At 48.9% G+C, this 25162-nt stretch overlaps 2 protein-coding genes across 5 annotated transcripts in view; both read left to right on the top strand.

Annotated features, from left to right (window-relative positions):
- The window catches only part of HMGXB4 (HMG-box containing 4), a 30028-nt gene extending 23636 nt beyond the window's left edge, over window positions 1-6392 (top strand). For all 4 annotated transcript variants that reach the window (XM_034987628.1, XM_034987631.1, XM_034987629.1 and 1 more), the window contains 2 exons: window positions 4543-4665; window positions 5153-6392. In XM_034987628.1, coding sequence (XP_034843519.1) covers window positions 4543-4665; window positions 5153-5197 — 168 coding nt within the window. In that variant the 3' untranslated portion in view covers window positions 5198-6392. The remainder of the gene's footprint in view (window positions 1-4542; window positions 4666-5152) is intronic.
- A 4853-nt stretch (window positions 6393-11245) lies between these two features.
- The window catches only part of TOM1 (target of myb1 membrane trafficking protein), a 36619-nt gene continuing 22702 nt past the window's right edge, over window positions 11246-25162 (top strand). Inside the window, exon 1 of the mRNA XM_034987627.1 lies at window positions 11246-11371. Coding sequence (XP_034843518.1) covers window positions 11320-11371 — 52 coding nt within the window. The 5' untranslated portion in view covers window positions 11246-11319. The remainder of the gene's footprint in view (window positions 11372-25162) is intronic.

The raw sequence follows: 25162 nt of genomic DNA, 5'->3' as shown, positions 1-25162 counted from the left end.
TAAATAAATAAATCTTTAAAAAAAAAAAAAAAAGAAAGAAAAGAAAATAGGTAGCAAATAGGGAAATTGAGGTTCTCAAGCTCTTCATTACTCCACATTGAATTATACAGCACTGTGTGCCCTAGGGAGATCTTTGTCCTTTTAAGCTTCAGTTTCAAAATCACTTAACCTGCAAAGCTGTCATGTTCCATTTCTATTACCATATTCAGTTTCTAATCATATTGCCCCCCTGGCTAACACAATAGTGTAGTATTTCAGTTTTCCACTGGGTCCTAATAGGACATTCCAGCAAGGAAATCAGTCTCAGCTGCTAAAGCCATTTCTAAGCTGAGAAATCAGTGTAGGAATATAAAACTATTCACTTGCTTCTCTGTGGAAGTCGAATTATTATTCAACAAATAAAATGGCAAAAGCCACAAAAGATGAAGGTTATCCAGGTTTCTTGACTAATTTCAGTAACTTAGCAGATTTCAGAACAACTAGGGTATTTTCATATAGACTCAGATATTTAAATAGATATAGATATTTCCAGAGTAAAATATTCTGGGATCCTTATTTATTTTTCATATTTAGTGATTCTTAGTTTCCTAAGAAGTTAGAAGTTAAAATGATTTGTTTTATGCCCCTTCCATATTCCACACTTCCCCTGATATTTCCATTTAGTTTAGCAAATAATGGTTGAGTACCTAGACATTATTCCAAAACTTGGGGGAGTAGAAAATCTGATGCTCTTCCTGATGGTTTCCTGATCATATCATTAGGAAACTTAGAGTCTCATTGGAAAGGTAGAGCATATACATAATCTGCAATTAAAACAAGCCAGCCTCGGGGCGCCTGGGTGGCTCAGTCGTTAAGCGTCTGCCTTTGGCTCGGGTCATGATCCCAGGGTTCTGGGATCGAGCCCCACATCCGGCTCCCTGCTCGGCGGGAAGCCTGCTTCTCCCTGTCCCACTCCTCCTGCTTGTGTTCCCTCTCTTGCTGTCTTTCTCTGTCAAATAAATAAATAAAATATTTAAAAAAAAAACAAGCCAGCCTCTATGAGCAGCTGCTTGGAGAGAGTTACACATACATGTGACCAGAAGAGGGAAAGACTTGCACAGGTTTTCCAGCCACTTTATTTTATGTAACAAATGGTCTTACCGAGATCTAATTCACACACCGTAAAGTTCACCTTTTCAAACTCTAGGATTTAGTGGTTTTCAGTATATTCACAGAATCATGGCCCCATCACTACCTAATTCCAGAACATTTCGTTACTCCCAAAAGAAACTCTGTCCCAATTAGCATAATTCCCCATCCCCCTCCAGGCCACTTTTTCCCAGACTTCAGTCACTTGTGTATATCCTCACGATTTTGCAATTTCCTTGCACCACTCACACTGTTATTTACCTTATATTTTTATTTGAATAAATCTATCCATCTTTCACAATGATATCCTTGATGTCACAAATCTGAGATTCTAATATTTTTCTAATATAGTACATCACAATCGGTATGTCAGAATAATTAATGTACACCTATATGCCACCTGAAATTGCATACTATGCTTTAAGGAACATTAATTTCTACAAGTCACTCATTTATAGATTGGATACCAGGAGCCTACTAAAATTAAGTGACTATTACAAGTTGACACACTGTGGCAGAGCCCAGCATGCGTTGCTCCTAACCCTGTCTCCCTCTTTGCTCTATGCTCACTGATGCAGTGAGAGTAGCTAGAGAACAAAGAGAGTTAGGGGGAGTCAGGAGAGGTTTTGTCAAAGGGAGGTACTCTTCTAACAGGGCCTGAAAGGATCTGGAGGGTTTTGTCTCATGGAGACTTTGGAGAGAGACCTTCCAAAACCAGAAAATGGTGCACATCTCTGTTTCTCGACCTTGTGGTCTTCTGCAGAGATGGATGAAAGGAGCCCCACTGGAGCCGTAGACCCCACTCCCACTTTAACCAGATCTTCCAGCTGTTTTATATATTGGGATTCCATATCAGGGTTTCTTTTAAGTGTTTTTTTTTTTTTTAATTCCAGTTAGTTGGGACGCCTGGGTGGCTCAGTTGGTTAAGCATCTGCCTTCGGCTCAGGTCATGACCCAGGGTCCTGGGATCAAGCCCTGCATTGGGCTCCTTGCTCAGCAGGGAGCCTGCTTCTCCCTGTGCCTGTCGCTCCCCCTGCTTATGCTCGCTCTCTCTCTCTCTCTCTGACAAATAAAACCTTTTAAAACAATTAAAATTTTTTTAAAATTCCAGTTAGTTACCATACAGTGTAATAGAAGTTTCAAGTGTACCATATAGTGATTCAGCACTTCATACATCACTTGGTACTCATCACAACAAATGCACTCCTGGATCCCCATCACCTATTTCACCCATCCCCCTGCCCACCTCCCTTTTGGTGACCATCAGTTCTCTATAGTTAAGAGTCTGTTTCTTGGTTTGCGTCTCTCTCTCTCTCTCTCTCTTTTTTTTTTAAGGATTTCATTTATTTGAGAGAGCACGAGCGAGAGGGGCAGAGGGAGAGGGAGAGAGAATCTCAAGCAGACTCCACACTGAGTGTGGTGCCCCGACATGGGGCTCAACCTCAGGACCCTGAGATCTCAACCTGAGCCAAAACCAAGAGTTGGACATTCAACCAACTGAGCCACCCAGGCGCCCCATCTCTCTCTTTTTGTTTTCCCATTGCTCGTTTGTTTTGTTTCTTCAACATCAGGCTTTATTTGAAAAAAGGGTTTTACCACTAAAATGATGAAAATCTAGAACATCCAACGTGTAAGGTGGAGGAAGGCGGAAAATTAAGGCCGTAGCCCAAATTACAGAAGGCCTTGGATGCTCTCAAATGTTTATACTCTGCTTTGGAGGAACTACGGGGATTTTTTTTTTTTTTTTTTTTTGAGTAGGGAGGGATGTGATCAGAGCTTGCATTTGGTTTTCTCTGGAAATATCTTCTATTTCAGATTGGGAGTGAAAAGAGACCAGAACCGGGGAGACATTATGTTAACAGTAATGCAGTCCAGAAATGACAAAGATTTGAATTAATTCAACAAATATTTATTGAGGGCTTACTGTGTGCAGAACACTAGTAGTTCTTGAGAGGATATAAAAAGGAATAGGACATGATTCCTGCCCTCAAGTTGTTTATAATTCATTAGGAGAGTCAGATATAAAATATTAGCTATAATTAACTATAGGGCAAAAGTAATGGAATAATACTATTAATTGCTAACTGGTTGACTGCTTTCTCAGCCAGCTTTGGTTCAGGTGCCTCATGTGGATTCTTTCATGTAATTCATACCGCAGCTTCGTGGGGCAGAATTTGTGTTCCCCCTCTTCTACAGAAGAAAAAAACAGACTTAGAGAGACTAAGTAACTTGCTCTGGAGTTCAGCCCCAAGTGCTAAAACAGAGGCTTGAATTTGGTGGCACGACCTTGAGGTCCAGGCTAATCTTAACCCCTTGCTGCACAACCTCCCTTGGGAGGAGGAGAGGGAAGCCTCCTTAGGACAGGGGGAAAAAAGAGTCAGTAATGGCAAGGCCTTGAGACTGGATAGTCGTGTGAGTGGTGGTGACTTCAGCAGAGAAGGGATTCTAGGAGAAGAGGAGGTGATTTCTCTTTACAGCATGTTGAGATCTGGAAACACAGTGAGAGACCTAGCAGGCAGACAGAAATGCAGTTTGGGAGACAAAGATTTTGGTAATAATAAGAAGAACTACTGATACTTTCTGAGCACTTACCATGTAACTGGGACCATCCCAAATACCTCATACCTTTTATTTCCCTTAATCCCTTCTGCATAGGCTCGTTGACAGCATAGGAAGCATCTTGCCCCAGGACAGAAGCAGGGAGTTGGGGACCCAGCAGTCCTGAGCCCAGAGCTCATTCTCTGAAGGACTGTGCTGTGCTGCCTCCCTAGATGGCATAGTACCCCAGTGCTTCTAGATAAAGCAGATGATACCAGAGCTGGGCAGGCGCACTGGCAGCAAGCAGTCTTATTTCTTATCTATTTGAATCACAGAGAGAGACATTATGAATTGTGCAAGATGTTAAAATTTGACATGAACTCAATTCACTTCTTTCTGAGAGTTAACAGCTCAACCCAGAAAAGTGGTATCGTCAGCTATTAAAAAGCCACGTAGGTGGAGAAGTACACGTATGTGTGTGTCACATGATAGTTGGGTAGGGCTGTAGAACTCTCATAGTTATCACATTTGAGCTATGCTCGTGGAGTTCATAAGAAAAGTACTTTTGCACACATGACCTCCACAAATCTTCCCAGGAGCTCTCCGGAGTAGGTTAGTCTAAGTGACTGACCTTAGGTCGCACAGAGGGTAAGGGGGTTGGGAATATAGAAAAGGAACCTGCGAACGTACTGTAAAAGTTTTCTTTTTAAACAACTTACAGAGTTTTCAAAGCAGATACCTTCCCATTTCTGCTGCAAGTTGCAGAGAAGTGGCAAGACTTCAAGAACAATGTGAGGAAAGCAGCCAGAACATGGAGGGTGTGTCAGGAGTGGGACTCGAGTTACAACCCGCTCTCCCTTACTGCTCTCCTTTCAGGGTATGGTGGCTGTGTCCGGCAGCTTGTCAGTGCTTCTGGATTCCATTATCTGTGCGCTTGGCCCCTTGGCCTGTCTGACCACACAACTACCTGAACTGAACGGCTGTCCCAAGCAGGTCTTGGTGAGTTTTCCTTGGATTTTTTCAACCAGACCCCTCGGGAGCCACAGAGGTCCTGCCTTAATGAGCTCTGTCGGGCACAGGCTCATAGGCTTCCTGGCAGATGGTGCTCCCTCTGTCTCTTGGCCCACAAACACGTACGGTATTGCTGAGCGCAGACCATGCCTTCAGGGCAGCTAGAAATCCTGCCATTTCCCTAAACAGTCCTTTGGAGGGAAGCCTTCTCGCCCTCGAGGGGCTGCAACACCTCTGTGGCCTAGTTGCTCTTCTACACACAAAGAAAGTACCAGGAGTCTTCTGCCTTTTCTCCGAGGATCAATGGGAAGAGCCAGCAGAGAGGCTCCTAGCAGAGCAGACGGCAGGGTGCAGCTCCCGCTGCTTTCTCGAACACTCGGTTTCCTTTCTCATCTCTTGCCTCTGAACAAAGAAATAGGTCTCGGGGAACTAGGGTAAAGTACTCTTCAGCTGAACCTTTTCCCTTGTTTTGCAGTCAAACACACTAGACAACATTGCTTACATCATGCCTGGACTGTGACAGCAAGGAGTCCCGGGACAGAGACCTTATCCTCCCCCCATTGCTGGTTTGTGTATATATGACTGTTCCAGATCCCTTCACTGGCCTCCAGGTGTAGGTTTTAAATTTTTATATATATACATATATATATATATATATAATGTACAATATATACATAGGACTGCAACTACTTTGCTTTTAATAATTTTATGAAATGGCAAAGGTTTAGCCAAGAAGAAACCTTGGCATGAATATGGGCTTGGGATTCTTTTTTCTCCTGTGGTGGATAAATCTGCCTTAAAAATCAGTGTAACTTGGGGGCTGGGGGCTTGTTCTGGGTGCCAAGGGCATCTCTTTATGGACAGCTAAAATGTGATTTTTTCCAAACTCAGTTGTACCTCCAGACCCATCACTGACCATTTGCCTTACCTGTCTTACAGTCAGAAATGTAATAGGAAAGATTATGGGAAGATGCCAGTTGACTGAACGTACAAAGCCTTTCAACTTAAGTGACCTAGATAGGAAGTGATGAAATCGTTCCCATCTTACAGTTACTACAGTGGCTTAGGTGAACTTCGTAGGGGGTTCATTCCCATTCCTGCTATACAGGTGTCCGTGTCTCAAAATTTCTTGTAATCATTGGTACCATTAGCAGCCTCAGCAGGGGCCAAGGAGTTACATGAGCCCCAGCAGCATAAAACAGCTTGGAGAGGGTAAAGCTGTTATTGCACAAGTTGAATTGCATATATTGTGAGCTGACCCAGAATATTCCATCTACAGAACTAACTGCTGATATCTTCCATCGGCAGCATTAGCTCAGTCACTGAGTCCTCAGAGGTTTTGCTGCTTAGTTGCTTGATGGTTGGGGAAGATGAACTTTGCCCAGCATGATTCTTGGGTTCATCCTGTTGGCTCCCCTGGTGGGCAGATAGATACCCAGTGTTCTGCATTCCACACATAAGTGAATTGCAAAAGAAAGTACTCGATTCTCATGTAGGTTTATTTATGTGCGCGTGTGAATGTGTTTTAATTATGTGTATTTAACTCTTCAAAATCTCTTAGATTTTAATTTATCCTGTAAATTTCTGTATATATAATTTAATAACAAAAGCCTCCACCAGCAACAGCATGTGGAAGATACAGATTTGTCATTTCTTCCCTCCTTCTTTTCCTCTGGTCTCCTCTGAGAACTTCAAATCATCTACATTTTAAGGTATTGTGCCTCAAAAAGGAATCATTATGTCAGGATTCTAATTCTTCATAATTCAATAATGTCAAGAAAGCAAAATTAAAAGGAATGTTACCATTCCTAGCTGCCCACTTTTCCAAAGAACCAGACTTTTGCTTCCCAGTTCCAAAGAAGACAGTTGAGCACTTCAGGGTTGTTATTCAATCTGGTGTGAGATTCCCTGCCAAAACCAAGCTCCGGGGTAACTGTGCTTTCTTCCCCCGGCCTAGACGGAGCACTACAGCATCAGAGTAGATCTTTGAGGACCGTGCAGCCAGCCTGCATCTGACTTAATCCCTTCCCTTCTCCCCACCAGTGTGGTCACAGGGCTTTGTTTCCTGATGGTACTCTGGCTGCTGATCAGCCCTCAGCTCAGAGCAGTTGTGAAGTTTAATTGGGGAAACAGAAGGAAACGGGTATGTTTGGGAACCAAAATCAAGAAGAGCAGAAATCTGGGTTTGATTTCGTGTGTTAGACCCTGTGCCACGCCTCATCCGTACCCATGGAAGTTTCCTGTTTGACACAGGGTCTATCAACAAGGGGCCTTGAAGACACAGATTAGTACGGAAGAAGTCAATCCTACGCTTGTCATTTGTGCACATTAATGAAATCCTGATGAGGACCTGCTTTTTGTTTGTTTGTTTTCCTTTAAAACCCGACCCTATTGTATTTGTATTTAAATTTGTACACATTTGTATAATAATCTGTACCTTGTGGTATTTGGTACTACTAGAGGAAAAACTTTGGATTCAGACCTTCTTGCAGTTTTTATATCATTGTTTTATTTTGTTTTTTAAATAAATTCTAGCTGTTTGATCCAAATCCCATTACAGTTGTATAAAGAAATAAAATTTTGTACTTATATTATTAAAAATCACATTTTTAATATTTGTAGTCCGGTCTCTGGTATCTTTTCCCTGTTCCTGACCAAGTTGCTATGAAATTCTAAAACCTGTCATTTTCCACCTATATCCCACCATGAGTTTCTTAAAAAGAAAAACCTGTCCGGACTAGAGGCCAAGTTTCTGATCTTAGCCATTTTCCTAACATACATCTTGCTGTCTCTGTTCACTTTTACATTGTAGAGTCTCGTGTTCTCTCTCTTGCAAACTAAAAACCAGTGACTCTGATAAGAGAAGCTCTATTCACTGATAAATGAAATTGTATGTACACCACAGTGTTGGCCTAACACAAGAAAATAGCAGTCGTGTATTAAGGGTCACATCTGAACCATGTGCTTAGACATGATATATTTCATGCCGTTTCAGTCCTCTCCTGACTAAATGAGTGATGTTGGATAGGTCACTTAGTCCTTATGGGCATCTGAAGTCCCACCAGTAAAATAGTGTTCAGGTCACTCCCACCCCCAAGCCTGCGGCCAGCCAGCCTGACATGAGTGTCTAGTAACACTGTGAACATTTAATATATGGAGACCCGACCTCTCAAGGTAAAAATTTCAATGCAAACCCAAGGTGGTACTAGTCAGAAATGGTGGAATATTCGATCAATAGGAAGGCTGACCTCTTACGGAGAGGCTACAAGAAAGAGACCAAGACTGCTGAGTGACTAGGAAAGAGCGATTTGCATGTTTTCTCTCTCTTAATCCTCCCACGAGCCTTATGAGTGTTACCCCCTTTACAAATGAGACAGATGCAGAAAAGTGCTCTTCCTTGGGTCGCACAGCTAGTAAATGGCAAAGCCGGAAGCAGCACGCTGGCACAGCTGACCCAGGGCCAGGCTCTCTTCTGCCCCAAACCACATTCACAGTCGGATCATGTATGGAATCCATCAGAATCCTTCTCTGTTGTCGACAGTCCTGAGCAAATGAGATCATAGGAAGACTACCCAAGACTTTTCCATTGTTCAAATGTCTGCTTGTCCTGGCTGGCTTTTGCTAGACAGGCCTCACTTTTCTTGTCATACTATTGTCTTTCAACTTTGGAGGTAGAGGATCTTGATTTTTGTCTAAAAGGACTTGACAGATATAACCGATTACATCCCATTTATGCAATATGTCAGTCTTAGGGACATATTTGCCCTCAAGAAGGCATTTTATATCAATATTACTAAAATACTTAAAAAATTAAAACACTGTTTATTAAATGAGTTTATTCCTTGTTAGCAAACACTTAAAAAAAATAGGCTGGGAACAGCTGGGTGGCTCAGTCAGTTAAGCGTCTGCCTTTGGCTCAGGTCATGATCCCAGGGTCCTGGGATCAAGTCCCACATCGGGATCCCCGCTCAGCGGGGAGTCTGCTTCTCCCTCTCCCTCTGCCCTTCCCCTCTGCTTGTGCTCTATGTCAAATAAATAAATAAAATCTTAAAAAAAAAAAAATAGGTTCTCAGGACCCTGAGAACAAGAGTCACATGCTCTACCAACTGAGCCAGCCAGGTGCCCCTTCGCAATCACTAGTTTTTTGTGTTTTTTTAAATGTTTTACTTATTTATTCATGAAAGCCAGAGAGAGAGAGAGAGAGGCCGAAGCAGAGGGAGAAGCAGGCTCCCCGGATAGCAGGGAGCCCAATGCGGGACTCGATCCCAGGATCCTGGGATCATGACCTGAGCCGAAGGCAGATGATTAACCATCGGAGCCACCCAGGTGCCCCAGCAATCACTAGTTTTAATCAGTTTTATCTACACTTAATGTTTGCCATTTACATTCCTATCTGTTGTGTTGACAAATCCACATACTTCCACTTCTAATTTAAGAGCTATATTGTATTCTGTTTGCATGGAGTTGATATGATTCCACTCCCTGTTTGGGAGTATGTGGATTGTTTCTGCTTTTTCACCATGAAGGATATAACTTGTGGCTGTTTTATTCTTGTCAATAAAGCCAAGATCTGCCCATAATCACTTTAAACCAGAGTGGTGCAAGGAGGCAAGAATCTCATTCAGGTAAATCACCACCAACATGAGCATGTTAAAGGTTGCTAATGGAAGAATCCAAAAGAAGTTTATGCTAAAATATCCTCCATACAACCTAGCAATATGCTTAATGAAAAAAAGCATGGTGGGTACCTGATATGGAAGTCATCTTAAATGTACATCCCCCCCTTTATAGTCCAAATACCATTATTTGGTAGATTGATTTAAATTTCAGGGGCACCTGGGTGGCTCAGTCAGTTAAGCATCTGACTTCGGTTCAGGTCATGATCTCAGGGTCCTAGATCTAGGATCTAGCCCTGCTCAGCAGGGGATCTGCTTGTCCCTCTCCCTCTACCCCTCCCCCCCCCACTCGTGTTCTGTCTCTCAAATAAAATCTTTGAAAATAAATAAATTTTCATATATTAGTCACCATGCTAGATAACAGTGGTGAGCAAAGTAGATAGTATCCCAGCCCTCCCAGAGTAGCTAGACTAGTGGGGAGAAGGGTATTTATGAATAGGTCTCATGAGCATTATTAAAACACTTAAAAAGCACAGGAGTACAAGACTTCCATAAAGTTCTTATACTGTACAGTAAAGTCATCAGCCCCTGTGGCTGCTCAAACAAGGTAACATAAGGAAGTGATTAAGTTTTAATTTAGGTTCTCCTTCATCCTAACTTTGTACAATTTACTAGCCTTTCTAATTAAAATCACAATTAACTGTGATCAATTAAATATGAAAGCACCCTGCAGTAGCCCAGACTACCAAAGCAGTGGTTATTGTATCTTTTGGACTACATATGATCAAAAAAAAAAAAAAAAAAACATAATAGGTCAGATCTGATCTAATGCGTGGGTGAAATATCTAAAACCTGGTACATAGGAAGGTTGAAGAAGATATTAGAATCCTAGAACTAGGAAAGGCCTTTGAGAGTCTTAAATTTTTTTTTTCTTAAAGATTTTATTTATTTATTTGACAGAGACATAGCAAGAGCAGGAACACAAGCAGGGGGAGTGGGAGAGGGAGAAACAGGCTTCCCGCGGAACAGGGAGCCCGATGTGGGACTCGATCCCAGGACCCTGGGATCATGACCTGAGCTGAAGGCAGACGCTTAACGACTGAGCCACCCAGGCGCCCGAGAGTCTTAAAATTTTTAACTTGGGGTCTACTGCTGTACTTCGGGGACCCCAGAAAGTCCCTGAAGTTAAATTGTATCTCTGCCCTTTTTTCTTCAGAAAGGTTGGTGGTTTTCTTCAAGTTCTCAAAGGAGCCTGTGACCTTAAAAAAAAAAAAAAAAGAAAGGTGTACAGTCCTTGATCGAATTCCAGCATCCGGAAAAAATGGAAGCTCGCTGTCTGAATCACACAGTAAATGGTAGAGATGAGTCCCAGGCCCCACTTACGACTACATCTGGGTGCTTTCTGCCACTCCGGGCTCTAGCCCATTCCTCGCTGCAGGTCACTGAGTTGGTTCTGTCAAGGGATAGCAATCCCCTGGTGCTGGCTTCCAATTTGAGATAAGCGAATGCGGGCTGCAAGCAGCGTGCATCTTGCCACCGGAGGCCTGGACATCAGATAGGAAGAGCTCTACCAGGGCAGGGAGACAACAGGCCAGAGATGCTGTCAACCCCAGCGATGGGGGCGTAGTCTAGTGAGGTCACTAGAGTGAGAACTGATCTGAGCTTGCTGTGTAACCTTACCCAAGTCATTTCCCCGCTCTACGACTCTGTTTGACAGCAGCGCCCTTTAAAAAAAAAAAAACACTGGGGCGTGACTTGGAGAGGCCACGCCCCCAGATCCGCCCAGCCCTACGTTGTGCGCGATGTCCGCAGACGCCGAGTGAGTGGCAGTGAGGTCATCGCCCTCCGACTCCGGGCACCCGACCCTCCACGTCAGGGGTGGGGCCTGTGGCTGCGCTCGACTCCCTACGCCCCGCCTCCACGGACGCCTCCTCGCGGACCTTCCGGCACGTCACGTGACAGGTCGGCGTTGCTGGCGGTTGCTGTCAGCTGATTCCCCGGGTTGGTGGCTGGGGCAGCCGCGGCGATGGACTTTCTCCTGGGAAATCCGTTCAGCTCTCCGGTGGGACAGCGCATCGGTGAGTCCCCGGAGCCCCACCTAGCCCCGCTGCAGGGCCCTGCACCCGGCCTCAGTCTCCCGGGGCCCCTCCATGATCCCAAGCCACCCTCTGGAGGCAGGCTGGGAGGGGAACGAGGCTGGCGTGTCTCTCCCCGACCTGGCCCCGCCCAGCCTCCCGCCTACCTTGATGGACAAAAGCTGTGGTCCATTAGGAAGCCTCGACTTGTGATGGATGCCTACGCCAGCCAATAGCTAAAGAGAGAGGGCGGGTCCGGGCTGTTGCGGCTCAGCCAATGTGTGGCTGCTGGGGTCGGTGAATCCAGGGAGAAAGTTTTGGGGGAGGAAGGGGCTGCGTGGTTTTACCGTTTTGGGGCCCCTGGCCTGTCTCCTTCGTCGCCTCCCCAGCCCGGGGCTTGGCGCCTGGGCTCTTGCCTACTCCCTCCTGGCTCGCCGCGCTCTCGGGACACGGATACCGGAGAAGGGCTATAAGGTCCCTTCTCTCAGGACCAGGAGACCGGGGCTTGGCGTCTGGGCCGGCGACTTGTGGGGACGGGGACAGGCAACCCTGCTACTCCCGGGGCCCGGCCGGACGCTGGCGAACCTGCCAGACCAGCAGCAGGTCAACCGCACGGTCGCAGACTCCTCGAGCTGGAAGTGATCTCAGGAACCACCTGATTCCGCCTCCCTCGTTTCTCAGTAGACGGGTGGGCCAAGCACCCTGGCGGGAGGCACAGACTCACTGAGAGCCCGGGTCTCCTGGCTCTCCTGCCCCCTGTTGATGGGAGACTTACTAGCTCTGTGACGTTGCCTCCTCCCTGTTTCCTCACTGTCATTAGGGGTATATTAATGGTCCCTGCTTCCGTGGGGTGGTTGTGAAGGTTCAGCTCGCTAATAATTGTAAAGTACTCAGAACCGTGCCTGGCACATGGCCCTGCTATATAAAAGAAAGTGGTAATATTTATCCGCACTGTTACTGAGATACCACCAAGTGAGGGTCAGGAATCCCTGGAAATAGCTGGGCGGAGGGTTTCATAGGTACTCCTTGTTGTGCACCAACAGAGGGAAGAACCACAGGCCCTGGCCCAAACAGCTAACACTTCCCCAGGGGCAGTCTGGATGTGCCTCCTCCAATTAGGAGACTGTGGCCATTACTGTGAAATTCTTCATCCTCTTGATGGCTCCTGGCCACCCACACCCCGCAATGAGTCATTGTATTGGAGCTGAAAAGAGAAAGCGGCTCTTCCCTCATCTTTATTTCTCCAACAACAGATACTGCTCTTTCATCACATGCCAAGTTGGAGACTTCTTATTTCTTACCTTCAAAGTCAGCCACATTTTCTGAACCTTTCTAGAAAAGCTCACCTGAGCTCTGGGCCTTAGTTTGTCAAAGAAAACAGCTTCTCTTCTTATCCTGAGGGTTGCCTGTCTGTCACAAGAAGTACTCTGCCCAGAGAAAATGCTACTAAGTTATAATAGCTTAGATCCCAAACCAAATTTTACTACTGAAGGGGTCTTTACCCTAGGGGTCTTCCAACTCAGAGTTCTCCTCAGAATTCCCTGGAAGACTTGTTAAAGACAGATGGCTGGGCCCCACCCCCAGAGTTTCTGACTCTAGGTTCTGGAGTGAGCCCTAGACTATGCATTACTAACAAATTCCCAGGAGAGACTAATGCCACTGAATTGGAAACCACATGTTGAAAAGCTCCATTCTAGCCCATCCCCTTCATTTTACGCAGGAGAAGACTCTGACTCACCCAAGCCCCCAGTGAATTGGTAGTGAAGCTGTGATGAACTCCCCAGAACCCATGAAATTATGAAATTTGAACCAAAGCTGAAGAGGCTCTAAAAGTAGAATTAAGTGAAGAATAGCTGCCATTTGAGTAAATGCCATCAGTATTCTTTTTTTTTTTTTTTTAAAGGAGGTGAGTCTTTTTTTTTTAAGATTTTGTTTCAGAGAGTGAGAGAGATAGAGCACAAGAGGGGGTAGGGTCAGAGGGAGAAGTAGACTTCCTGCTGAGCAGGCAGCCCAACGTAGGACTCGATCCCAGGACCCTGGGATCATGACCTGAGCCGAAGGGCAGACGTTTAACTGACTGAGCCACCTAGGCGCCTTGCCTTCAGTAGTCCATATGTTTTAGACAAAGAGATGGAAGGACTGCTGATTGGCTGTGATTATTGATGACCTAGTATTTTTATAAGCTGTAGGAGTAAAAGAATCTCCAGGCTGCCGACTCCATCCCCTTTATTGCAAGTAGGGCCCTGTAGAGTTGGCCTCCCTGAGCACAGAGAGTTCCAGTGATGTTCATCAGGGGTGAGTGTCACTCAACTCACAAAGCCCACATCTTCCCACACACCCAAGCACCTTTCTGTTTGCTGCTCCCTCTCCCCGGCGTGCCTGCTCCAGTGTGCATCCTTCAAAGCTCAGGCACTGTCACCTCCTCCCTGAGGCCTTCCCTGACCCCTTTCCTGACCCCTTCAGATCCAGCCATTGCTTTCGTGCCCTTGCATCTCCCCCGCTCCTCAGGCTTCTTCACTCTCTGCCTTTGGGCCCTGAGCCTCCACTTCCTCCTGGCTGGAACAGTGGCTTACAAGAGCATCCACCACCTCTCCGGGTGGTGGTGAGAATGAAGCAAGCCGCCCCCCACCCTCCCCAGGAGTGCCTGGCACATTGTGAGTGTGCAGGAAACATTAGCTTTTGCTGTCCTCACCATTGTTTTTATTATTTCCACCATCGCACGCTAACAGAGCACTGTCCCGTTCTGTTAGTACTTGTGCATGTGTGTCTCCCCAGCTAGACTAGACTTCCTGAGAACAGGGACTGGACCCCACTGGTCAGGACCCTCGGCACCTGGCATGGTCCCGGGCCCATAATAGGAGGGAAGAAAGGAGAAAAAGAAAGTAACATCCTGGGAGCAAATACCATGGCCACGGACCATGCATAGTTATTAATATTCACGGTGACGCTGCAAGGTTTTGCTGTTTTTTCCATTTCACCAAAAATAAGTGTGAGGGAACATATCATTTCACAGTTACTTGGGGTCGGGATCCAGACCCAGGTTTCTCTGGCTCAGAGCCCCTGTCCTCTCCTACCCCTCACCACGCTGTATCTGGCTGATCAGTGCCTATTTGGAATTCACATTAGTCCAGCCCTCCAAGTTCCACAGTCTCTGCTCTACCCACAGATTAGCTTTGCTGATGATCACGTGCACGTGAGTCCATGCCACTGCCAGGTCATTCAGCCTTATCGTTCAGTAGGAGAGCTTCCCAAGTGCAGCAGCCTGTGGCTGAAAGGATGCCAGATCATTAGTATGAGGTGGTATTGACACAGCTCTCTCCTTGCAAGGATTTCAAAACCCTTTCCAGTATCCTCTGAGGACAGATCCTAAGGGTTCTTTTATAGACAGACATCAGAAGGCAACCCAAGAAGCGCATGGCCCGTTTCTGACTGCCAGCTCAGCCCTGGCGCTTTGAGTCAGAGACCCGACTGACTCAGAAAGCACACTGCACGCGACAGATGCTGTCAACATGGGCAGTCCCCGAGGACCAGCTCCCAGGGCTTGGGCTGGAGGTGGTGGCTGCTGGATGCTGGATGACGGGAGAGCTCTGCGCCTAAGGCCAAGCCCTGGGGTGGACGGGAGAGGGGAAGAAGTCAGGCAGAGCTGCCTTTGGGCCCAGCTCCAGTTCTGCTCCTACCTATGGCACATCCCCCTCGCCGTTGCCCGTAGCCTGCCTGCAATGTGCTGCCGTGCTCCCTTTCCTTCCAGAGCACTGAGGAGGAACAGCCGAGGGGACGGAGGAGGACGGGGAAGGGTGGGCCCTAGAGAGAAGAAAGGAACTAATGGCCTCAAGAGGAGTGGTAGAGCGACTCCACGGACTTGGAGGGCAGAGAGCGACGTCACCAGAGGGGAGCTCAGGGTCAGCACACACAGCCCCAGCCCTTTGCATCGGTGTTGCTTGCTCTCCACCGCTGGAGGGGCGAAGGTAGAGGCTGGAGGGAGGGAGGCTGTAAGGAGGATTCCCACAGTGGCTGCCAAGAAGGACTAGACCAGGATTTGCAAACGTTCTGGAAGGGGCCAGAAAGTAAATGTTCACAGCTCCGTGGGCCTGTGGAGTCTGTTGTGATTGCTCAGCTCTGCCGCTCTACCGGAAAAGCAGCATAGACCGTGTGTAGGTGAATGGGCAAGACTGTGTTCCAGTCCGACTGTTTGTGGGTACTAAAATGTGAATTTCATATCATTTTCACATGTCATGAAATAATATTATTTGGATTTGTTTTCAGCCATTTAAAAATGTGAAAACCATTCTTAGCCTTTGGGCCATACAAAAGCAGACTTAACTGGCACGTGCATTCATAGTTCGCTGCCCTGGATCAGACCAGCTGGCCAGATGCAGAATGATGGGAGGCAGTGTTCCTCAGAGTGGGATCCCAGAGAACCCCACGTCACAGATGCCTGAGGATGCTCCAGCACTGGGCCTCCCAAGTCTAAATCCCTCCTACTTCCCAGAGTGTGCCCTTCGGGGTGTGGGGGGTAGAGGGCTCATGTCTTAAAGCTCTGGGTCCCTGCTCTCTAAGTGCTAGAACCAGCTGAGAGCCCAAGTCTCTGTTTTGAGGACAACAGGGAATGATGTCTAGAAAGGGCTTTGGGTCAACTGGGGCTACATAGTAAGGCATCCAGGATGAGCTCTTGAGCCACACCAGATGGTCTGAGTCCTGGTTCAGCCTCCACCGGCTTTGTTACTGGGGCGAGTTACATAACCTCCCTGTTCTTCAGTTTCACATCTGTAAAATAAGAATTTTTTACACGTTATCACTTGGGGTTGCCATTTTCCTGTGTTGGGCAGCATGCAGCCCAGGGCCTGCCAGGCAGTAAGTGTCCGTAGCTGTCAGCCGCTGCAATTTCTTTACTGGTGTTATCCTTGTTGCTAGGGCATAGTCTAAATTATGACAGAGCCAAGGTATCAACCTGGGACTGTGGCTCTGGTGTTGGTCTTGCTCTCCCTGGGTGATGAGCAGTCACTGGCTGGTGGCAGCCACATTCATAGACAGGTCAGGTTTCAGGCTGTGGGGTGGATCCCATTCTTCCTTGGGAATTAAAGCCTTTGCCTGACCCTGCGGATAGAACTGGTGAATAGGTTTTGTTCCCTCGCTGAGCTCAAAGAAATAAGAATAAAGTGCCGGATTTCCGCTCTTCTGGTTTTAGAAAAAAACGAAAAACAAAACCTTCAGTGTCTTCTAATTAGCTTGGGACCATCCCCCCCCCCCGCCCCCGTGAGAAACAGGGATTCAGGACAAGTTAACTCTTTACCTTCTTACCAAGGAGGTCTCTCTCTAGGCTAGCACTCTGCAGACTTTTGTCCCTCATGCACCACCTTTGTGGTTTATATCTGCCCTGTGCCACCTTTCATTTTATTTTCATAGGGTTTTCCTTTTATTGGCTCACCATTGTTAATATGACCTCATCCTGTGTAATTATATCCATGAAATCATGAAGGAATTCGTGTTTTTCTCTTCCACGTTCAAGTAAATGCACAACTCTAACAATGTCCAAGTTGGCCCGTGAGCCCACCTGATGTGATCCTGCGTAGCACCTTCTGGTCACTCCGATGACAGCAGTGTGAATAGGGTCAGAGCTTGGATCCTGCATCAGAAGATCTGGTGTCAGCACCAACTCTGCCCTTTCCTGGCCCTTTCTGTGCCCCCCAGGCAAGTGACAAAACCTCTGAGAGACCCCTGCCTCCTCAAACGGGGAAGGTGGAGGAGGGAAGGGAAGAGCCAGGGACAAGGGCGAGAGGAGAAGAGAACAGAGCCCTCCAGACTGCGTGAGGCTGAGACCTGCAGAATCTCAGAACAAACAGAGGTGTCCCCTGTTCAGTGGGAACTTGTTGGCGTTGAGGCAGTATAAACCTGGGGTGGTTAACTTTATGTGTCAACTTGGCCGGGCCATGATATCCACAGCTATTTGGTCAAACATTATTCTAGATGTTTCTGTGAAGGTATTTTTCAAATGAGTTCAGTAGACTTTGAGTAAAGCAGATGATTCTCCATAGTGTGGGTGCGCTTTGTCTAATTAAGTGACGGTTTTGATAGAAGAAAGGCGCCTTCCCCAGGTGAGGGAATTCCACCAGCAGACAGCCTTTGGACTCAAGCTGCCTCTGTTCCCCGGGTGTCCAGCCTGCTGGCCTGCCCTGCAGACTTTGAATGTACCAAGCCTCCACACTCACAGGAGCCAATCCAATAAAATTAATTTCTCTCAGTAGGTAAAGAGAGATGAGAAAAAGAAGGACTGAGGGAGGGGAGAGGGTGTCGTCAGTAACGTCTTTTACACTCACAAGTTGGAGGAGGGAAAAAGAATGTCACAGGCACTTTGGCCAGCCACGTCAAGCCTCTGCTTTCACGGCCTTGGCTCCTCTTACCCCGACAGTTTTACCAAACCCTCCTCCTCGTAACCGAAACTGTTCTTCAGTTAGCTACTGTAGTTAGCTACATCAACTTTAAAAGTGTGGGTTGCAGAAGTAATGCCCTCTCAAGGTATTTTAGAGTTCCTCTTGTGGCCTGTGGTTAGAGTGGCAGGAGAGAGGGAGCCAGGGTTTTGAGGAAGGACGGCTCAGCAACTTAGGAAACTGGTAGAACTTTCCATGCTGGGTCTGGAGAGACTTGTTCATTTGGAGTGTAGGCCTCAAGACGGTTTGCTGGCCGAGAAAAAATGGCTTCTGCATGTATGTGATTTAAAAATCTAATTTGTATGGGGCGCCTGGGTGGCTCAGTTGGATAAGCATCCTCTTGATCTCCACTCCGGTCTTGCTCTCAGGGTCATGAGTTCAAGCCCCATGATGGGCTCCATGCTGGATGTGGAGCCTACTTTAAAAAAAATAAAAATAAAAATCCATTTTGTGGAGCGCTTGAAACTTTCAAACTTTTTTTTTTTTTAAGATTTTATTTATTTATTTGAGAGGGAGAGAATGAGAGACAGAGAGCATGAGAGGGAGGAGGGTCAGAGGGAGAAGCAGACTCCCTGCTGAGCAGGGAGCCCAATGCGGGACTCCATCCCGGGACTCCAGGATCATGACCTGAGCCAAAGGCAGTCGCTTAACCAACTGAGCCACCCAGGCGCCCCCAAACACTTTTTTATTGACATTTTTGTAGTCGATAACGTTTGTTTTCATGATCACTGTGTGCTAGGATGCAAAGCACTTGAAATGCATTCTCTCATTTCCTCCTCACACAACCCTGGAAGGTGAATGTTTTCTTTATCCCCATTCTGCAGGGGACAAACTGAGGTACAGAGAGTTTAAGGAATTCATTCAGGATGGGGGCTCCTGGCTGGCTCAGTCGGTAGTGCATGCGATGCTTGATCTTGGGGTCGTGAGTTCAAGCCCCACGTTAGGTGGAGAGTTTACTCAAATAAGTAAATAAGTGAACAAATATATATATATATATATATATATATATTTTTTTTTTTTTTTTTTTAAGAAAGGGGAATTCATTCAGGGTCCCACAGCCAGTGAATCGGGACTTAAAGTGGGATTTGTCTTTGTCCAGATCCCACTCTTCTAACTTTTTCGCCTCATTGCTTCCCCTTAGAATTGGAAGGAGGGTGCTGGGTTTCCTTTTGAGTGAAAATGTCTGCGTCCATCTGGAATGATTTTGTTTGTAATGGCTCTTTCTATAGTTCTCCCCCACCCCATCATTAGGATATTGCTTTCATCCTCATGCTTGTCACTTGTCCCTGTGTGGCAGGAGGCGCAGGTGGAGGGGCCAGCTACCCTGCCCCTCTTATCAGGGGAGCAGAACCTTCCTCAGGAGCTGTCAGACCTGCGTTACCTGGCCACTTCTAGCTGCGGGGGAGACTAGAAAAGCTAAGTGCTGTGGCCAGTGGAGAATGAGTGCCTTTCACAAGGACAAATTCTGTAGGAGTCAGCTCCACAAGGTGGAATTAATAAATATCTCACATAGTCACAGAGTGCGTTAATACAAATACAGTATCCAGTGTGGGCAGGTGGGTGAGTTCCCATGCTGCATTTCCAGAAGGACTGCTGAGCTGGCCTGCACCCCAGTGGATCAGTCAGAATGGCAAGGCTCTAGAGATCACGTCTAGGGTGGCATGGTTGCAGGGACTGAGGACATTAGTGTAGAGGACAGATTAAGGGGGCACATGGCACTTTTTAAAAATATTCAAAGGAGGGGCGCCTCAGTGGCTAGGTCGGTTAAGCCACTGGCTCTTGATTTTGGCTCAGGTCATGATCTTGGGGTCGTGAGATCGAGCCCCATGTTGGGCTCCTCGCAGAGTTTGCTGGAGATTCTCCCTCTCCTTCCCTCTGCCCCTGCCCCTGCTCAAGCACATGTGCGCTCACTCTCTCTCTAAAACAAATAAATCTTTAAAAAAAATACTCAGAGGACTGCCAGTTGGGAGAAGATTAAGATTCTACACAATATCTACTAAGGGATCAATGGAGGCCGAAGGGTGGGAGTATGTCATTTAAATTAAAATGTTAAAAAGGTTTATTATCCTGGTGTGTATGACCTCATCCTTCATTCAGTTATTTAGCAAACACGTACCACAGGTTTATCAGGGGCCAGGTCCCGTCTGCTGTACCCAATTCCTGAGCCATAATAATCTCCACCCTTGAGCTCACAGCCTAATGGGAGAGACAGAAACAAAGAAATCAATTCTGTAGTTATTTTAACAGCCCCGCCAAGCAGAACTTAACAGTTGGGGCCTGTGCAAAATGCTGTTGGCCCCAGGAGGGAAGGAGCAGGCCCTCTAGGGGGTCAGGGCAGGCTCCGCATGGTGACCTGACCTTGAGCTGGGCTTAGGAGCATGATTTAAGGTGGGGAGGCAGGCAGGAGCACATTCCTGGAAGGGGGACAAGCTCACAGCACAGAGCCCTGAAGGAGCAGGACCCGGGGGTGTGGACAGAAGGCCTGAGTTGGGTCTCCACCCCAAGTCCTGCCTGCCAAGCCCCGGTGCAGCCCAGCGTAGCTCAGGTCCCACAGCTGAGTCTGGTCTGAAGTTGCAGGGTTGGTTTGTTCAACAGTGTCTTTAAACACCCAGGGTGGGGCACCTGGGTGCCTCAGTCGTTAAGCGTCTGCCTTCAGCTCAGGTCATGATCCCAGGGTCCTGGGATCGAGCCCCGCATCGGGCTCCCTGCTCAGCGGGAAGCCTGCTTCTCCTCCTTCTCCCCCTGCTTGTGTTCCCTCTCTCGCTGTCTTTCTCTCTGTCAAATAAATAAATAAAATCTTTTTAAAAAATAAATACCAAGGTGTTTGTCCTGAGCTTGTCACCTCCTGGGCTCAAGCTGCAGGCACCACCCTGGCTGGCCTCCGAGAAGAGAGGGAAAAAGGAGAAGGGGGAGAAAAGGCTTGCTCCTCCCTGAGTGCCTCTGTGTTCCAGAAGGGATGCCTCTCCCCACCACCGCCCAGCAGACAGCCCTCTTCCCCCCAGGAACCAGAACAGGGTCTCTTGCCCACTTCTGGAGCAGGTGCTGCGAAGGGGAACGGTATTGGCGCTCTGGGCGGGGCAGGGAGGATGGCTGCTGGGTAGACTGAACAGTGTCTGCCGCTGTGGGTCTTGGCACGGGTCCATGCCAGCTTTGAGGATGGGCCATTCTGGGCTGCTGGCATATTTCCCTCTACCTCAGCAGCCTCACCTTTCTCCTCTGGCTGCCTCACTCCCCCTGGGATTTTCTCCCTCCCTCAGGTCACTTCTCCCCAGTGCCTGAGACTGACCTGCAAGCCCCTCTTCTCTCCTCTTCTTCCCGGCATCCTCCATGACTCATCATTGATTCATTCATTCAGCAAATGCCATTCCTCTCCCAAGAACCTCCTTCTCTACCCCCCCACCCCCCCACCCCCGCCGCCCAGCCCGATGCCTTGTGCTCTGTGCTCAGCTCAGACCTTTCCTATTCCCTCTGCAGGTGTTCACCCCTGCCTCCTGGCTCTCCAGCACCCTGAGCTGGCCTCAGTCATGTCACTCTGCTCTGAAAATGTTTGTCTAGCTGCCATCCCTGACCACTTTAGGACCAGGATTCTGTTCTTCATCTTTGCCTCTCTAGCACCTGCCACAGGGCTGGACGAATAATACGGCTCCGAGAATGTTGTGGGAGGGCAGAGAGAAGGATGCAAGGGAGATGGGCGGGAAGAAGGTGTACAGAAAGCAAGTAGAAGGATGGGTGGTGGGATAAGGGGCACTAGGCAGGGGATGGAGGCAGATGGCAGATGGGTAGGGAGCAGGGAAGCGAACAGAGGGCGGGTATTACTTACAGCAAATTCCAAACATCGTATCATTTCACTCATAAATATTTCAGTGTATCTCTAAAAGGTAAGGAATCGGATTCTTATTTACAAACAAACAAACAAGCCTTAGCCACAGTACCAGTGTATAAAAGTATATAAATGTTTTTTAAAACCCCCAAACATGGGCGCCTGGGTGGCTCAGTTGGTTAAGCAACTGCCTTCGGCTCAGGTCATGATCCTGGAGTCCCAGGATCGAGTCCCTCATCGGGCTCCCTGCTCAGCAGGGAGTCTGCTTCTCCCTCTGACCCTCCACCCTCTCATGTTCTCTCTCTATCATTCTCTCTCTCTCAATAAAATAAAAATCTTTAAAAAAAAAAAAAACAACCCCAAACAGTAAAGCCTAGAAGGAAGTCCCCGGAGGGATCACTGTGGTTCCTTTGAGTGACATGAGAGGGTGGTGTTCCCGATGGAAAGATGGTGTTCAGTAAATGTGGTCTAAACGGAACATGGCTGCCTACGCCCTTGCTGGGCTAAGGTCTCGAAGAGGGCCTATGGGAGCCACTCGAGCTGATCTGCCATGTCATTGTTTTCCTTATCACGGTCAGCTGACTCCTATTTGCATCTCTCTGCCCTGGGTCTGGAACCTGCCCTAGACTGGGTCAGAGCCTAGGGTGGGACCAGGTCTGCAGGTTGTCCGTGTCCTTTAAGGCCATCCCTCACTGCTTACAAGCCACATTTCGTTCAACCTAAGACACCATGGAGAATGAAAAGAAAAAAACTGGCAACTGAGCTCTGGCAGGTCATCGTTTGTAAGAGCCACCCCAATATGAGAGGAGTTCAAAATGGAAAGGGGGAAGGGAGCTTACAATCATAGAAACACCGTGTGTGGCATCGGGGCAGGTGGGGCGGGGAGGGAGGGGGCAGGTACTCAGAGCGGAACCAGAGCATCAAAGCAGTCTGAGGGCTGTTCGCCTTCCACAAACACTGAATGAGCCTCTCCTCTCCGTCCCAGCAGAGGTAGGGCCCTGGTGAGAGAGAGAGGCCCCCGAGAGCTCAGGGCCCACCCTAGTTGGGTAGAGACGTCCTTGAAGGGCCCGAGCAGAGTGAGAGGTGCAGGGGTTCAGAGCCACACACTCCTGCGCTTCCAGGTGGTGGACCTCAGCTGCCCCCCTCCATGGTAGGGACGGGGGGAGGTGACCCGAGAGGAGGTCTACTGAGCACCTTGCACAAGTGGACAGTCAGTGGATGCCAGTCATTTTGCCACTGTTCCTCCCGGTGTTACTGTCACCATGCAGGATGACAGTGTAGGTCACAGTGACCCAGTCCTCCCGGTTGGCAGATACACTGAGGAGCTGGCACTGGGGTTAGGGCCTTAAAAGATGAGCCGGGATTAGCCGGCTCATTTCCTTCTCTGTGTCGGCACATGCGATCTCCACTACCTTCTGTGCCTCCTGAACACACTCAGTGTTTGTTGTCGTCCAGGAACAGAAGGTAGTGGTAAGAGTAGAGATTTGGTAACCAGACCTCACTGAGTCTGAATCTCTGCTCTGCAGTGTGTGAGCTGTGTGACTGTGGGCAAGGCATGGACCCCTCTGTGCTCCTCAGTTTATTCATCCTCTTGCTTAAGGGTGTGGTGAGGGGTTAGTGCGAAGTGCTGAGTCCCATACTTGGTGCTTACTGAGTGTCGGGTGGGTATACTGGTGGTGGGGGTTGTCATCATCATCTGTGACGCCGGCGCCGTAGCAAAGGGAAGAAAGGCATGCCAGGCAGAAGCCCAGAGGCAGGCAAGAACAAGGCCCCAGAGGGAGGGGAAGACAGCCAGCTGTGGCCGAGGTCAGTCCCACATGTCCCTCTCCGCCCTGCAGAGTTCAGGTTTTTGACCCTCAGGCAGTTGAGGGGGTGAAGGGACAATTTTTAGATGGAAGAAAGTACTAGTTGGATTTATGTTTGAAGAGAAGAGTGTGGAGGTGACGTCCAGGCCTGGGGGAGGTGACAGGGCCTGACTGAGAGCCGCCACAGTGATGACAGAACTGGGGACAACTCAGAGGTGCGTTGACCAGCTGGAATTCACAGACTTGGTGGCTGTTTGAACATGCAGGGTGGTGGGGAGAAGGCTCTAGGCTGCTGCCCCCAAGGCTGACGTGGGAGCACATGGTCAGTGGGGTTTGAGTGCGTGGGGCGGAGCACCTGCAGACATGGACTTCTCCAAAGCAGTGGAAGGAGCCAGAAGGCCACTGTCCTCCAGCTAGCTGTTCAGAGCCCCCCCAAGAATGAGCAGGCTGGGACCAGGGGCCTGGAGCTGGCGCATCTTTGGGGGCCACTTTTGCCTGCTCTCGGCCCGGGTCACAGTCAGGATAATTAGCAGTTACTCAGGACTGCTCTTTACCCGGAAAGTCGCAGGGCCTGTGAGGCAGGCCGTCTTATCTCCGTTTCACGGAGGAGAGAACGGTCCCCGAGTTAGGACAAGGGGCTAGACTCATCCCACTCGAAAGCCTCTGCCACTGCCCAGCCTGACTGGGCCTGCCACCGCACCAGGCAGACTCTCTGGAGCCTTCCGGAAAGGTGGTGTCTGCACCCAGCCTGACACAGAGAGGACAGGCAGACCGGAGCGGGGGTGGGGCGGGGCGGGGAGGGGAGGGCCGTGATCCATGGCCATGGCCACCGGACTGCCAGCCCCAGACAGCCGCCCTGCAGCCTGAACCCAGGCGGGCGGGGGGGGGGGGGGTTGGGCGGTGCAGGGTCTGGCGGCCTCAGGAGCTAGGGACGAGAGCAGAGCAGCTGCCCGGGACCTTGGGAGGTTACAACCCCCCCAGCCCAGAGGGCGGGAAGCCGGTTATCATTCTCCTGGAACTGATGACCAGTGCCAGTGTTTTTCTCCCTCCTTTCCAAAACTGCAAAGCTGAGTTACTTCTGCGGTTCCAAACAAAAACAAAACCGATGTCCCCAGATTCCTGTGCTCTGGGTCCTCCTGCACCCGCCCAATTCCCGGCCACTGCCTTCCTCTGGCTTATAAATGCCCCAGCTGCCCCTTACCAGCCCGCTTGCCTTTCCAGAATGCCCTGAATCCCTTCTAAAACGGTAAGGATCCTCCCCCGGGAGAAGCGAGGTGCCCCTCCTTTTCGGGGGTCACTGGGAGGGTCCGTTGAGGAAGCATCGAAAGGCCTGCTGCTGGAGCCAGGGATCCGGGAGGAGGGGGCAGGAGGACGCTTTGGGGATGGCAGAGCTCCCTGGCCCCTGGTGACCACTGTGTGACCTCCCCGCGTCCCCATTCCCTCACCACTTGGGTGAGGGCAGGGAGGCACACTGCACGGGGCTGGGAGGATTCAGCTGTGTCCGCGTGTCAACAGCTCACGGCGCTTGGTCTGTAACTGGGGAGTGAGTGCCCTGCTGCTGAGGACGGGCATGTGGGCCGGGCCGAGGGCCGTGGAGCCTGTGGAGCACTGGGGCCACGAGGGGAGCGGGGTCGCTTCCAGGGTTCAGAAAGTTCAGTCTGGGGCAGCAGGGGGCGTGGAGGGGTAGGAGCGAGGCCGGAGGGGCGGAGGCCGTGGTCTGCGGGGAAGAGGCCCGCAGAGGCAG

This window comes from Mirounga leonina, unplaced genomic scaffold (assembly GCF_011800145.1).
Source record: "Mirounga leonina isolate KUSES-001 unplaced genomic scaffold, KU_Mleo_1.0 Mir_418, whole genome shotgun sequence".
NCBI lineage: Eukaryota > Metazoa > Chordata > Mammalia > Carnivora > Phocidae > Mirounga > Mirounga leonina.
This window is presented reverse-complemented; position numbering and strand designations above follow the sequence as displayed.